General features: G+C 36.9%; 1 protein-coding gene across 2 annotated transcripts in view; it reads right to left on the bottom strand.

Moving 5' to 3' along the window:
* The window catches only part of LOC126415102 (RCC1-like G exchanging factor-like protein), a 155,710-nt gene that overhangs the window by 41,635 nt on the left and 98,234 nt on the right, over nt 1-15,841 (bottom strand). For both annotated transcript variants that reach the window (XM_050083406.1, XM_050083407.1), the window contains exon 8: nt 12,160-12,419. In XM_050083406.1, the coding sequence (XP_049939363.1) occupies nt 12,160-12,419 (260 nt within the window). The remainder of the gene's footprint in view (nt 1-12,159; nt 12,420-15,841) is intronic.

Here is a 15,841-nt window from a genome sequence, read left to right as displayed (position 1 = left end):
TTCATCCCTTCCATCTATTCCAAGTTTATTCAATTTCCAAACAGCATCTTCCAGTCCACTCTATCAAAACCCTCACATAGGTCAATGACTGAGGCATATGCTTTCCTGTTCACATCAATGCTTCTTTCTAAGTTCATTCAAAGTGCCATTGTAGCTTGCTCGGTTTCTTTTACTTCCCTAAATCCAAATTAGTCTTTTCCTAATTTATGGTTAATTTTAGCTTCTAGTCATTCCTTAACAGTACTGAGTAGAATGTTTGGAATACAGCTTAATAATGCCAAGGTTCTATGATTTGAACAATAATTGGCAATCCCTTTCTTAAGTATGGAAACTGTTTTACTTTTTATTAATTCCACTGACAGTGCTCTGTCCTCATTGCAGACACACATAAATTTGTACAGCTGTTATTTTGTCTTATCTTTGGCATTCTTTAATAAATCAATGGGGATGTTATTTGGGCTAGTCACTTTGTCATTGTTCAGCACATTGTTGAATTCTGAACTGGGAACTTATGGTATTATGAATACATTTTCCACTTTTTCCATTGCACTCATATAATCTGAAAAATCTTTGACATCTTCTCCAACAATGTATTTTCCCCCCATCTGCTATTTTTTCACTTAGCGGTGTAATTTTTGAGTACTTCTTGTCTTCATTTGATTTTGCAACATTTCCTTCTACTTCCCTACTTATCTGTCTCATCCACTTAACTTTCTCTATATTTTTTTTTTTTTTTTTAACTCAGTTGTTATTTCCTGTCTGATTTTTCTGTATCACACAAAATCTACTTTTCTCAATCTACTTCATCCTTTTATGAAATCCAGTATTACCTGTACCATTTATAGTTACATTGCTTCAGTTTCTTCTTCCCTAGTGCATTCTGTACTCCTCCAGTTTCTTCTTATTTCTTCCCAACTTACAATTTTCTGATCGATTTTCTATGTATCCACCCTAAATTTATCAGCTGTGACTTCACTGTTCTATACGCCACTTAGTTCCACTGGACTTTGTTGCTCTAAGTATTATGTGGAGAGGGTGCAAAAATTTTGAGATTTTAGTTTGGGAGATCCTCATTTATATTTTTTAAATTTAAAATTTCTGCACTCTTCGTTTTGATTGTGAATAGCTAAAATTAAACAATATTTTCATTTTGTAGACCAATGATTTATTTAAGGGACATGCACTGCATTACATTCCTGCTGGTATTTTACAATTTCTGTCCAAGGTATTTATTAGGCTTTGTGCAGAGTTGGGTGTGCAGTGCCCAATGCTCTGATGTCAGCTCAGGTGTAGCAGAGGTATCTCAGTGGCATATGTTGCTCCAAAGAATGCTTCAAGCAGAATCCTTCCTTGGATCAACACAAACAATGTTACATAAAAAAAGAGACAACTGGGTGGGGTAAGGAGGAGTCTGGAGCGGGGAGGGGGAGTGATTGCAGGGTAGGGGTGGGAGACAGTGAAGTGCTGCTGGGGAGCATGCAGGGACGAGATGGAGAGACGGTAGGGCAGCTAAATGCAGTCGGGGGAGAGATGGCGGGCGGGGGAGGGGGGGGGGGGGATGGAAAAGGAGAGTGGTAAAAAGACTGATTGTGTTGGTGGAGTAGAGGGCTGTGTAGTGCTGGAATGGGAACAGAGAAGGGGTTAGACAGTTGAGGACAATGACTAACAAAGGTTGAGTCCAAGAGGGTTACAGGAACGTAGAGAAACACACACCATTCATTCACACATGCAAGCACACCTCATGCACACATGACCGTCAACTCTGGCATTCTGGCTCAAGCTGTCAGAGTTGGCAGTCATGTGTGTGTGTGTGTGTGTGTGTTTTGTGTGTGTGTGTGTGTGTGTGTGTGTGTGTGTGTGTGTGTGTGTGTGTGTGTGTGTGGCATTCTTGCTTGTGTGAATGAATGGTGTGTGTTTTTCTTTTTCCAATGAAGGCTGTGGCCAAAAGCTCATGTGTAAGTGTCTACTGATTGTGTTTGTCTGCAACTTAGCGCGTTATCTTCATGATAAGTTGCAATCTATCTTTTGCTACACTGTTGATATTCCTACCTGGAGTTTCAATTGAATACTCCACATAGCTGGTCATATCAGAAGTTTGACTAGAATATAATGTATAATATATCTAGCACTATCTCTTGGTGCTTTGCACACACCTTCTTCTGACAGGAACTATAAATCATGTATTTGTTAGTACCATTTCATGATTTTCACAGAATTCTAATAGCATTTTTCCTCTACTATTCATGTTTTCCAGTCAAAATTTGTCAACCCATTTTGAACTGTGATGGCTGCTTATACATGCATTAAAAGTCAGTCATCGTCATTTTTACTTCTTACTTCTAGCAATGGTTCTATTTGACCATACATATCTTCAATTTCTTCATCTATCCAGTCTATCCATCTAATTATCAGTATTCTTCCATAGATACTTATTGTGATGGATTGAATCGTACAATTTCTGATTATCAACTTAAAAAATGTATCACTCACATAATTATTTTTATAATACAAAAGTAACCTTCCTTCAAACATATTAAAGATATAATTATCAATTCTTTATGATACAAGTTTTCTGTCTCTCATACACAATTTAGTTTTTGTGCCTTTGATATATATGCAAACTTACCAACTCAGTTAAAAAAATCTGGATAACTGTGAATAGGACACACACTATGAGGGTCCGTACAAACTTAATTACATATGTAGATAATAATTTCTTGTGGCTCAATGGCCTGGTGCAAGTATTTCTACTGAATTCCACTTTAGCAACTTTAGTTTTCCTAACCCACACCAGTTATCAAACCACAGAAAGGGACATGCAGTTCAACATGGAATCAAAAGCACATGATGTTTCTGGAGACTCCTTACGTTATTGGTATGTCAAGGCTAGCTGTAAATGCAGACTGAAAAATCCATGGCCTGACCAAGGTTCAATCCTGTTACCTCTCAGTTTTGAGGCACACACTTTATCGCTAGAACACCAGCCTTGACATGTATATAAATAGTTCATCTATAGGTTCTGATGAGTGGGTTTGTCAGTATCCACATATGTGACACATATGGCTATAAATTTTGATTGCATCTACTTAGAGGCTTCAATTATTTACACTACTAACTGACTGTAAACCTTAGTTATTAACTTCAGCTTCATATCTACACCCATTCCTGAGGAAACTTTTGACTACACTGACTTAGAAGCTTAAATTTTTTACACCACAAAGGGACTGTAGACCTTAATACTTGATATAAAATTCAATGGGACACCTCTGTCTGTTCCTGAGAAAAAGTTACATGAACAGTCAGACAGACAGATGTACAACAAATGGGAAAAAAATTATGTGATATAATTACAAATTAACAATTTCCAGATTTTTTTTTTTTTTTTTTTTTTGTTACTTTTACTGTGAATGCTTGCTTCTTGGAAAATTTTATGATTCAGATTGCTGGGAAGCCCCCTACAAGTTTTGATGAATGAGTTTCCAAGTAACAAAATGTGTGACATAAGTGGCTTACTCTTTTGATTGCGTTGACTTAAAAGGTTAAGCTTTGTACATTGCCGCGGTACCTTAGTAATAACTGCAATTTGATACCTCTAACTGTTACAGACAGACATACAACTAAGTGAGCCTTTAAGAGTCCTGTTTTTTCATTTGAAGTACAGAACCGTAAAAATGGCTATTTCTGAGTCCCCCCCCCCCCCCCCCCTCAACCACCAACCGTCACCTTTCCACTCACTTTGGGTAAATATCTGTGGACATCCATGTTGGTCACAGAATAACTTTTGTTGCTTAAACAGCTTGAAATGGAAAGCTGAAGTCATAATATATTTTCCTAAAATGTTAATTACGTACCTTAACAGTTCTATAAATTTTGGGAATTTGTGGAATCCTGAAGACCAGACAACAGTTGGACATACTAAAACAGGATTGTAGTTCAAACAGAAATCTGGCATTTTAGGTAATATAGAATAAACTAAAGAGAATGTACAGTGAGATCAGTGATTTTTATCATTGACAGCATGGTCAAATAAATTGAAGATGGGGCATTAATGGATAGATCCTTCATGATAATGCAAAGGATAAAGTAACAGCATCATTTTTGAAGTGCCATATTATGAGTATACAGAATAAATCTCTTCATTTCCCACAGCTATAAATTTAAAACTGCACCAACATTTACCTATTGTAAAAAAGCATAATTTGTGTGAATGCCTAATTCTAATCACAGTAGTGTGTGACAATTTATCATTTATAAATTTAAGCCAAACAACACCAGCAAGATTCCAGAGAATACAATACTATTTTAGTACTATTAAATCTTCCAATTTGAGAATCCATGTGGACAAGACACAACTGGCTTCTACTCACATTCAGGTCAGTTCATAAACGGAGTATAGGCAGAATCTTGTTCTACTCATATCAGTTGGAACCAATAGACGCAGCAGTGAAGAAAAGAAAAATGGAGAGCAGCTGTGAGACACATTTTTTCAAGAACAGATATTAGATCAGTGCTTTACAGGACATGGATAAGCCAATTCACATATCTTCCATTGCAAAACAGAGCTTATCAACAGACAAAAGAATTCTTGCCCTGTCTGCAACTGCAAACCATAAAATTATTTAAAATCACATTGAAGTAAAGAAGATTTGTTTATTTAGAGTACCACACACTGTGAAAGAGGAGCAAATGGAATATCATGTCTCATGGAGCAAAAAACTACTCAAAAGCTATTTGGAACTATGCATCTCCATAGTTGGGGGGCCAAAAACCTGGCTTCATTAATGTGACGTTCCAACAAATCACAAAAAAAATATGACAAAGTTTGAGGAAGTGGTTAGTCTTGTGGCTATCACAATCTTAAAGCCCTTGGCTGCCAAAAGGAAAATAATAGCTTAAAATATAGCTACCTAAACAGTAATCCTCAACTTCAGTGATTTTCTACCATTTACATGTTTGAATCAATATCTGATATCAATAACCTTGTCTGCATACTTCCAACATAGTAAGATTGTCGTCACTCAGTTATGAGTTATTAGTAGTTCACTATGGTTAAGTATATTTTGTGCAAAAATGCATGTTTAATTACTTTCTCTTCCACAGTGATTTACTACAAGATTTCTATGAAAGGAGTGAGAACTAAACTTGAGTTCACATAATATTTTCATTTCAGGTGAAGAGTAGTTGTTGGACAAAGGGAAGAATACACACTGTAGGTGGTTCTAAGTAAGAACAGCTGTAAAGGGATGTGGAACATTGAAGCAAAAATTTCAGGTGAGTGGGGTAAATAAATGGAACAACGAAGAAATTGTGAAAAGATGCTATAGATTGTCCTGAATAATAACTCATGTTTTGAGTTTACATCTCAGCTTGGTACACAGTTTTAATCTGCCAGGAATATTTTCATATCAGCACACACTCCATTGCAGAGTGAAAGATTAATTCTGTAAATAACAGCTATTAATGGACAGTGTCACTAAGACTTGTGAACATTCAAAACAATGAGCCAGGTGACCTAACTTTAATTTTAAGTGGAACTATATTGAGGAAATATATATATATATATATATATATATATATATATATATATATATATATATATATATATTAAAAAAACAAAGATGAGGTGACTTACCGAACAAAAGCGCTGGCAGGTCGATAGACACACAAACAAACACAAACACACACACAAAATTCAAGCTTTCGCAACAAACTGTTGCCTCATCAGGAAAGAGGGAAGGAGAGGGGAAGACGAAAGGAAGTGGTTTTTAAGGGAGAGGGTAAGGAGTCATTCCAATCCCGGGAGCGGAAAGACTTACCTTAGGGGGAAAAAAGGACAGGTATACACTCGCACACACGCACGTATCCATCCACACATACAGACACAAGCAGACATATTTAAAGACATATTGGTCTTTAAATATGTCTGCTTGTGTCTGTATGTGTGGATGGATATGTGCGTGTGTGCGAGTGTATACCTGTCCTTTTTTCCCCCTAAGGTAAGTCTTTCCGCTCCCGGGATTGGAATGACTCCTTACCCTCTCCCTTAAAAACCACTTCCTTTCGTCTTCCCCTCTCCTTCCCTCTTTCCTGATGAGGCAACAGTTTGTTGCGAAAGCTTGAATTTTGTGTGTGTGTTTGTGTTTGTTTGTGTGTCTATCGACCTGCCAGCGCTTTTGTTCGGTAAGTCACCTCATCTTTGTTTTTATATATAATTTTTCCCACGTGGAATGTTTCCTTCCATTATATATATATATATATATATATATATATATATATATATATATATATATATATATATATATATATATATATATATATATCAGCTGCAAGAATACCACATTAAATTCATAGTCCCTAAGAAAATACTTGTTGACATCATTGGGGAACCACAGTGATTGTTCTTAACATTTTAATAATAAAAAGCCGTCCAGATGTGTGACAGGCAGCAGTAGGTGCCACACAGCAGCTTCACGAACTGGCTCCTCATGTCCTCTGGATCCTTCAGTCTGAAGATGGTCATATAGGTGGAAACCAATTACCGGAATTAAAAATAAGCAATAAATAAATAAATAAATAAACTGTTGTTATCTTGACTGCTTTTTGTTATTTAAAAATCTGGTAGTTTAAGGGTGTCCACTTGTATGATAAAACTAGCAGAAACATAAATGAACTCCATAAACCAATAATAAATTTTTATGCAAATCATTCTCATGTTAAATTAATTATTTATCTCTAGTAAATAGCATAATTTCCTCAAATGAACTCCCAGATTAAGCTGTTTCTGGAAAATGTCCTTACCTATTCCATAGAGACTAGCCATGTGTTACTATTCTCCAATCACATTTTTCAGGCCATATGCTGTTAATCAAGAACGCATTGTTACTGACTACCTCCAAGATACACCACACAATCTTTATGCTAATAAGATGTATGTCATCAGCATGAGAGCAACTTAGGAAGTACACACCCACATACAAATATTTTTCAGCAGTCCATCTTGTTATGGACACTGGTGTATCATCCGAACAAAACACAGCCATGGCAAAGGCATCAAAGGTGCAAAGATGTGAGCTGATGCCAGTGTCATAGAGATTCGCCATTTGTGTAAGTTCCACCAGCACCACGGGTGGTGATGAGGATGAAGATATCGACTTCGCCTCAGCCAACTGCTGGACGAGTAAAATCCGCCAATGACTGGACGACAATGGATAGAAGCCTACTCAGAAGACAGAAGAGTAGTTCTCATCCACTTGGTTGAGGATCATCGTCCAGGGCTGACTTAGACAAGGAACGTCATTTAGTGAACTCTTAGAACTGAATAAACAGTTGTTGTAAATTCCATTTGCTATGTACTGTGAAGTTTACCGATGATTATTTGCACTTAGCCACTGAGGGCCTTTTCTTGTGTTACATTACAAGAAGTATTGCAGACTTCATTATTCAACAAGTCACAAATATAAGTAGACCTTTTTAACTCATTTGTGTGACTTTGTTACTAATTTGTTGGAGTGTTGTAGAGCCTTCATTTTCCTATCCTGTTACCTGGCCCTGAGGCTTAGCTGTGTAATAGTGGCAGGGAGAAACTGCTCAGCAGTGTACTGCACCAGATGCCATTTCACGAACTCACAAACTTGGCCTACCGTAACAATAGAGGCAACTTGGTCTCCACAGCAGTAGTGGCGAGGCCTCTACAAAACTGGTGACGAGGGTTTACAAAAAATACCACATGACTTCCAGTACTAATAAAGATAACAATAATAAAGATTATTATTATTGTTAATAACAATTATATGAAGTTCATAAAGATGATGGTGATGGTGATGATGAAAATGATGATGATGATGATGACCATGACCATAACAATAACAACAATAACAGTTGCATATGTTGTTGCTGAACAAAATAAAATACATATGGCAGCAGTATCACATACACAAGATACAAAATGGTAGTAAATTGGCAGAGCTATTATTTGTACTCAGGTGATTCATGTGAAAAGGTTTCTAATGTGTCTATGGCATGATGGGAATTAACAGACTTCGAACGCAGAATGGTAGTTGGAGCTAGATTGGGGAATTCAATATTCAGAGACACACAGTGTCAAGAGTATGCTGAGAACTCCAAATTTCAGGCATTACCTCTCACAATGAACAACAAAGAGGCTGACAGCCCTCACTTAACCACCAATGAATGTTTCCATTAGGACAGTGTGTAGAAATTTGGCATTAACAGGCTATGGCAGCAGATGACTAATATGAACGCCTTTGATAATACCACAACACTGCCTGCAGCCCCTATCCTAGGCTCTTGACCATATCAGTTGGACCCCAGATAACTGGAAAACAGTGGCCTAGTCAGTTGAGTCCCTACTTGTAAGAGTGATGGTAGAGTTCACATGTGCACAGACCACATAAAGCCATGGACCAAAGTTGCCATCAAGCTTGTGGTGGCTCTATAATGATGTGGGCTGTGTTTACAAGGAATGGTCTGTGTCCTCTGTTCCACCTGTACTAATCATTAATTGGAAATGACAGCCATTTGTGGACTTCATGTTCCCAAATAACGATGGAATTTTTATGGGTGACAATGTGCCATGTCACCGGGCCACAACTGGTTTGATGAACATTCTGGACACTTGAAGCGAATGGTCTGGCCATCCCAATCATCCAACATGAATCCCATCATATATTTATGGACATAATTGAGAAGTTAGTTCGTGAACAAAATTCTGCACCAGCAACACTTCCACGATTATGGACAGCTATAAAGGCACCATGGCTCAGTATTTCTGCACGGAATTTCCAATGAGTTGATGCCTCCACACCATGTCAAGTTGCCACACTATGCCAGGCAAAAGATCTGACATGATATTAGGAGGTATCCCACGACTTTTGTCACCTCAGTGTAAGGTTACAGTCTTTTACAAATAAGCCCTGTTCTCCAGAACATACTAAAACTTTTATCTATGTGCAAGGGGTAGTCATGACATTTTAATTATCATCTCAAAAAAATAAAGTTAGATAATTTAATTATTTGTTTGTTTGGTTGCAGATAAATGTCTGCAGACATGGTACACATGAAAGGCTCCACACCACAGTACTGAAGCATGCTACTACAGGAGCCACAACAAAATGGCTCCAAACACTAATAAGGTGGAGATGGGCAGTGCCAGTTCATTTTTATTCTTCCAGTGGAATGCTGCAATACTATGGTGCAGATATCTGTGTACCAGGACTGGAGGCGGATACCTGCAAACACACAAGCAATTGATTTTGTAAAAATCAAAAGTTTACATCCACCATCACATGTGCCAATCTTCTTTATACCTACGGCTCTCCACATTTTCTTACTTCTCCATAGTTCTTCTTTCAGCATGTTGTCTTCAATGTTTTCTTTTTTCTTTTTTTCATTATCCAGCATGTCACATATTAGCTGAAAAAGTCCACCTTTCACTGCTAATAGTTAATCAACTTGACTGTAACTTAAGTCTTTCCTGGTTTATCATGCTAATTCCACATCTTTAGAAAAGAAACTTTGTAATAATTCAGTTTTTCCTTTGCCAAACATACCATATTTTTACATACTCTCTTTCCATCCCTCCACTCTTATACTTTTAAGCACAAAAAGTAAAAGCTTTTAATAACCTTTTTTTAGCTTTCTGATAGTTCTATCAAAGCTTACATTTTTAACTAGCAGTGTGCAGTTTGAAAACTTTTTCAATGTTTCTTTCTTTTATTGTAATACTCATTACATTTAATATGATCAAAGAATCAAAGGGAACAGTATCAACTTAAATTTGCTGAGCACTTGCAATATTATTATCAGTATTACCTATAATAGTCTTATCTAAATTCTTGTCTGGATTTACTTAATGTGATTTCTGTATAATCACATTCTTTGATGTAACATCCATTTAAATGTTTTATTCATTGGTTATGATAATTTATATAATTGCAATTACTCTATGAATGTAATTTTAAAAGTGATGTGCTCTAAAAAATATAAAAATTAAAACTTTAATTGTTAACACTGGTTCATGTGTCCGGAAAGCAAGTTTCTAATCATGAAAAACTTGAAAGTAAGCCCTCTGCAACAGAATTAGCTAGACTTGGATAGAAAAGGTGGATCTGGCAATCAAACTGCAAAGCTCCTTTGTGGTGTGAGTCAGTCGGTGGCTACCGGGCAAAGGTTGCACATCTGGTGAAATGGCAAACTGAAAGAGGTGAGAACTGCAAGATCACGTAATATAGCCTTGAATGCAGACGCAATTGGCTTTGGTTAGCTCTGTACTACGAAAATCCAGGGCTAAGAAGAGAATTTTCAGAGCTCGTTCCACAGGAAGATCCACAGATAATTTTTCTACCTTTTTGGAATAGCACAGGAGATCAATGCTGCCATCACCTTCATCTCAAATTATCTGTCAAATATTGTATAACAGCACGGATCAGTAATGCGGATTCATTTTCAGTAATAATTTTGTATTCTGTAAACTGTGTATTGAGTCACCATATTTTATCCTTAGTGCTATGATAAATCCAAGTACCCTATTTTACTGAACTGAAAAGCCATTACCTCCCTTAACAAAAGTTAATAAACTTCATGGAATTGTAAAGTACATAATTATTTAATGAGCATAAGTTTTGAAATACTCCATGTAGTTTTCATAAGTGAACAGTTGAGGTTTCATCAAAACACAATTACTAACAGAAGATCTACGGTATTCAGCACAAAGATTTTTCTTATTGAAATAATAGTGTTCACAATTTCATGTGTTATGTAGTTAACAGTGTTTCCCATAATGTGTTGAGACTAAAGTGTTCAGTCTTGATCTGAGTCCACCGAGCGAGGTGGCGCAGTGGTTAGCACACTGGACTCGCATTCGGGAGGACGACGGTTCAATCCCGTCTCCGGCCATCCAGATTTAGGTTTTCCGTGATTTCCCTAAATCGTTTCAGGCAAATGCCGGGATGGTTCCTTTGAAAGGGCACGGCCAATTTCCTTCCCAATCCTTCCCTAACCCGAGCTTGCGCTCCGTCTCTACTGACCTCGTTGTCGACGGGACGTTAAACACTAACCACCTTGATCTGAGTCTAGCGATAGATTAGTTTTTCAGTCTCCAGGCCAGATATAAATGTTGTGTTACAATAACAGTAATCAAAAATCAGCAACTAGCTATAAATACTCAAACTATACTAGATCCATGTATCACATGTTCCATTTGAGCTAAATGCCATATGGAGGTGAATATTCCATGAGAATGCAAATAATAATCAGTACAAAAGATACAGTTACTTCATAACTATTTCAATAGTAGTAATTTCTTATAATTAAACTGAAAAGAGAATCTTTTGTCCAAGTCAGTAGTGCTCCACCATTAGTAATCATTTACCTATTATTATCATTATCTTGCTAATGTAATGTACAGACTGTAAGTGTTATTGACAGCCGGTTGTTGCCTAAATGTGTTAATACTCCTCCTAACTAATGCAGGTCAAATCACTGGTACATTATTTGCTAAACTGTGCTACTGTCTTGTATCTTATCAGCCAAACAGAAGTTCAGTATCAAGTCAGTCCCAATAGCTAACTTTCTTTACGAATCGTGCTAGGATTAGGTATAACTTTGCCTAATTAGGTTGGTGACTGTTTCCTTTTATTTGATTACAGTTTACTTGAGTACTAACAGAACACTGGTTTGACTCCCATTTATATTACTACTGTTTCCTTTCAATAGAAAAGTTCACAGAAATGAAACTAAGCTGATATCTTTTCATTACACATGATCATGGTCAAAGTAGTATCCTTTCATAGGAATAACATTACTGGCATATTATTAATTCAACAATCGCCAGTAGTGTTATACACTTACTGCAAGTGAATTTACAAGCTGGTACACTTTCAGAAAAAAAATTAAATAATTAAAACACATTCATTATTTACAACGTACTTAAGAGTCTGCATCAATTGCTTTAACAATGATGATGGAATGCTATTCAATTAGATAAACATAAATATCTCTACTTTTTTTTTTAATTTTTCAGTGTTGATACTTAATGGAAGGAATATGTTCTGCAACAGTAAATATATTGAACTACAACATAACTGCAAACTAAGACAATTACATTTTATCTAAACTGCAACAGGTTGACACAATACTTACCCTAAGAGGAAAGAATTGGTTGTTTTCATGTCCAAGACCCAAGCAACCACCCCTGTTTCGGCCCCACATGTACAAATCCCCGTAATTGGTAACAGCAGCCATATGGCTCATTCCAGCAGCAACACTAACAATTCTTGATTCTGTGCTGAATTCATTTCTACCAAAGAGTGTTGTTGGTATAAGAACTGGCTTTTTTGCATGGTCAACTGAGGGACCCACTCCAAGTATGCCATAACCCCAGACAAAAACATCACCTGCATCTGCAAATTGTAAATCATCACATAATATACATATATTAATCTATTTATGCAAAACAATCTTTGGAACACACATTTCATAAATAAAATACAATTAATTGTCTGTCTTTTTTGAGAAGTCCATAATCATCATTGTAATTATATTAAGTATTTATAAATGTTGAAATTTAAACATTTTTGCATAGCTATGTAGAAGTGAATTTTCGTTTTTATGTTTGGTGTGGTATCTTTCACTTCATATGATCCAAGATCGGTTAGTACATTTATCTCACAATAATCAAGTTTATTACAACTGCCAGTGTTTGTTGTTCCAACTGAATGAAGGTAATGTTGACACGTGACTCACTTCATAGCTTGTGTTGACATGTGACTAACTTCATCGCTCTTATAGCATCAAGCTCAACTGTTTAATGTTCTTCACAGCCTGTCCACTCATGTATTATCAAACGTTTAGTGCTCATCATAGATTGGATTTCTGGTACAGTGCAATGGAAGTGTACTCAAAGCGGACTTGGAAGATTCCCATTTGCTTTACAGATTAGCAAATTGTAATGGCCATAGTACTCAATGTTTGTAACAGGAGAGATTTCCAGAATAACAGTACCCCAACAGGACAATATCTGAAGCAATTGAGCATCATCTCAAAGAGCACAGGACAGGGGACTTGGGAAAGCCTAAAAAGACAAGGAAACCACAATTGAAGGAGAAACTCTGTTGCATAGTTGACAACAACCCTAGTGTCAGCGTAAGACAGTTAGCAGCAACAGGTAATGTTGACCACATGACTGTGTGATGGAATTTTGATGCTAGTATCACTGCTTACACAGTGTAGTGATTCGAGAATTTCTGTGTAAATTATAGAACCACTCAGCCTTCTACCACCTAGAACACACAATATTCTGGATATGAGTATGGGATGGTAGAATCCTACCAACTGTGCATCGCATGTTTGTATCTGCAGGTTTAAAATTAGTTGTGAGAAGAAAGTAGATGCGGCAGACAAACGGCACCAACAAGTACCTGTCAGGCAATCCATAGACATTTTAGTGAGTGTGTAAGGAAGAACAATTGAGTTTATATGCAGCTCTGTGCTTATTGTGTCATTGACTATTGTTATTAAAACAAGGACAGTTGAATAATAGCTCTTGAAAACACTTGACGTAAGCTTGCTATAGGCAAGACTTTTTTCTGATTCATGTTAAGAGAAGTTATGGTATCTAAGCCAACTTTCTTTTACTGTAACTCAATTTGTTTCTGGTGTTCGGCTGTATGAGGGACTTACAGGAACTTACATATTTATGTGGAAAGTGACAGTTTTACTGTGTATGGAGGTTAAATACATCGTTAACTGATGAAAAGTAAAGTTTGTACGTCTACTTATTTCATAAGTAAAAAGAGTCTAAAAATTTTTGTACCTAGCGTTATTCAATGGACAAGAAGTTAAGGGGGTTTCCAGCAACCAGCTAGCCAGTAAAGAAGACTGGCTGCAAGTTCCAAGTAAGTCACCTCGTAAAGAAGTGGAAGGTGGTTTGTGGAAATTAACCGATATAGCCAAAACTCACACTCACACTTTGAGTCGTTATAACGTTAGAAGTGGAAATTTTGAACATTTTCTTCAGGAAAGTGTTTCATGCTGATACATTCTTTTCCTGCGTGTTTCCCATGATTAATATGTTAAAAAGTCATAGAAACTGAGCTCTAACAAGGAAATAAAGCATTTCCAGATCCATGTCCATACAACAAAATTTCTTCCTCTAAATGTGAGGAATGTTCCCTGAAAGTTTGGCCATACCTTTTTGTTACATCCTGTATACACAGAACCATACATCCTGGCTACTGCTTGACACCTCACTTAAACTTTTAATTTAAGTTGTATATACATGAATTTTACAACTGACTAGAACTCTTCACATTCACGATGTTAACCATTTCTATAATAGTTTCATTTTGTACAATATCCCCATTCTTTAAAGCATCATTTTTAGCACATAAGGTGTATCTAGCGCATAGCACTTTCTTAGGACACTTAATCAACTGAATAGTTCCACATCACTGTAATCATCAGCAATGATTTTCTCTTTGAGCAGCAGGCATGTAAAGAAATCAGAACAATAACAACAGGAATTAATATACTATTTACTTACACTAATATTTTTTCGTTGTTGCCTTTTTTATACAAGTTCCTGTTTTCTGTCTCTACCATTTCTCTTCAATACACAATGCAAATGTGCAGAGTTTATTTTTTGTTTCTTATTCTTAGCTTCTTATGAAAAACCCAAAGATTTCATAATTCTTAGTTTTACTTTCTTCATAATACTGCCATTTTTACTAACAACTGTTGTTGCTCCATGTACAGAACTTTTACCAAATTTTAACTTTCTAGTTTTACATACACATTACAAATAATGTTATGCGACATCTACAAAAAGTGAAGCACCAAGAAGAAATGGTCAGATGTCAACATAACTATGTAAAAATACACCCCCTGGTGGCTATGTATGTGGGTTGACTGAAAAGTAATGCCTCCCCCTTTGTAATTCTTCAACAGTTGGCAGCATTGGTCAATGCAATTTAAGTAACGTGCAGTCACTGAATTCTTGACAGCAGAAGGTGTCACCCAAAGGAGATTCATCAGAGAATGAAAGCAGCTTATGGTGAATTTGTTGATGTGAGTACTGTGCATCACTGGGCAAGTAAGTTGAAAGATGTTGAGGTGGGAACATCTGACCTGGGTGACAAACAAAGAGTTGGACGTCCTGTGACAGCTACCACCGAGCTTCACAAGCAAAATGTTGACAGATTTATTCAGGACAATCGTTGTGTCACTCAAAGAGAAACTGCAAGCACAACTGGCATTTCACAAGAAATTGAGAGTCACATTTTTGCTTCACTTGGCTATCAGAAGATCTGTGCATGATGGGTACCCCGGATGCTGACTCCTGAAATGAAAGTGCACAGACTTGAAATTTGCCAGGAACTCCTCTCACGTTACAAGAATGAAGGTGATGCCTTTATCCATTCAGATGTTACAGGAGATGAAACATGGGTACACCATTATGACCCGGAGATGAAACGTCAGTCTATGGAATATCGACACGCAGACTCGCCCCAGAAAAAGAAATCCAATACGCAGCCCTCAGCTGGAAAAATCATGGCTACAGCATTCTGGGATGCAGATGGTGTTATCCATGTTGATTTCCTTGATCGAGGAACAACAATAAATTCAGAGTGTTACATCACAACACTGTGAACTCTGAAACAATGCCTAACAAGGGTCTGAGAGGGAAAATGTTTCCCTGCAGCATGACAATGCCAAACCACACACTTCACCTGCCACCACAGTGGACTTCAGAGACTGAATCTCACCACCATATGGCATCCTCCGTACAGTCCAGATTTAGTACCATCTGACTTCCATCTGTTCC

The sequence above is a fragment of the Schistocerca serialis genome, chromosome 1 (assembly GCF_023864345.2).
Source record: "Schistocerca serialis cubense isolate TAMUIC-IGC-003099 chromosome 1, iqSchSeri2.2, whole genome shotgun sequence".
Classification (NCBI taxonomy): Eukaryota; Metazoa; Arthropoda; class Insecta; order Orthoptera; family Acrididae; genus Schistocerca; species Schistocerca serialis.
This window is presented reverse-complemented; position numbering and strand designations above follow the sequence as displayed.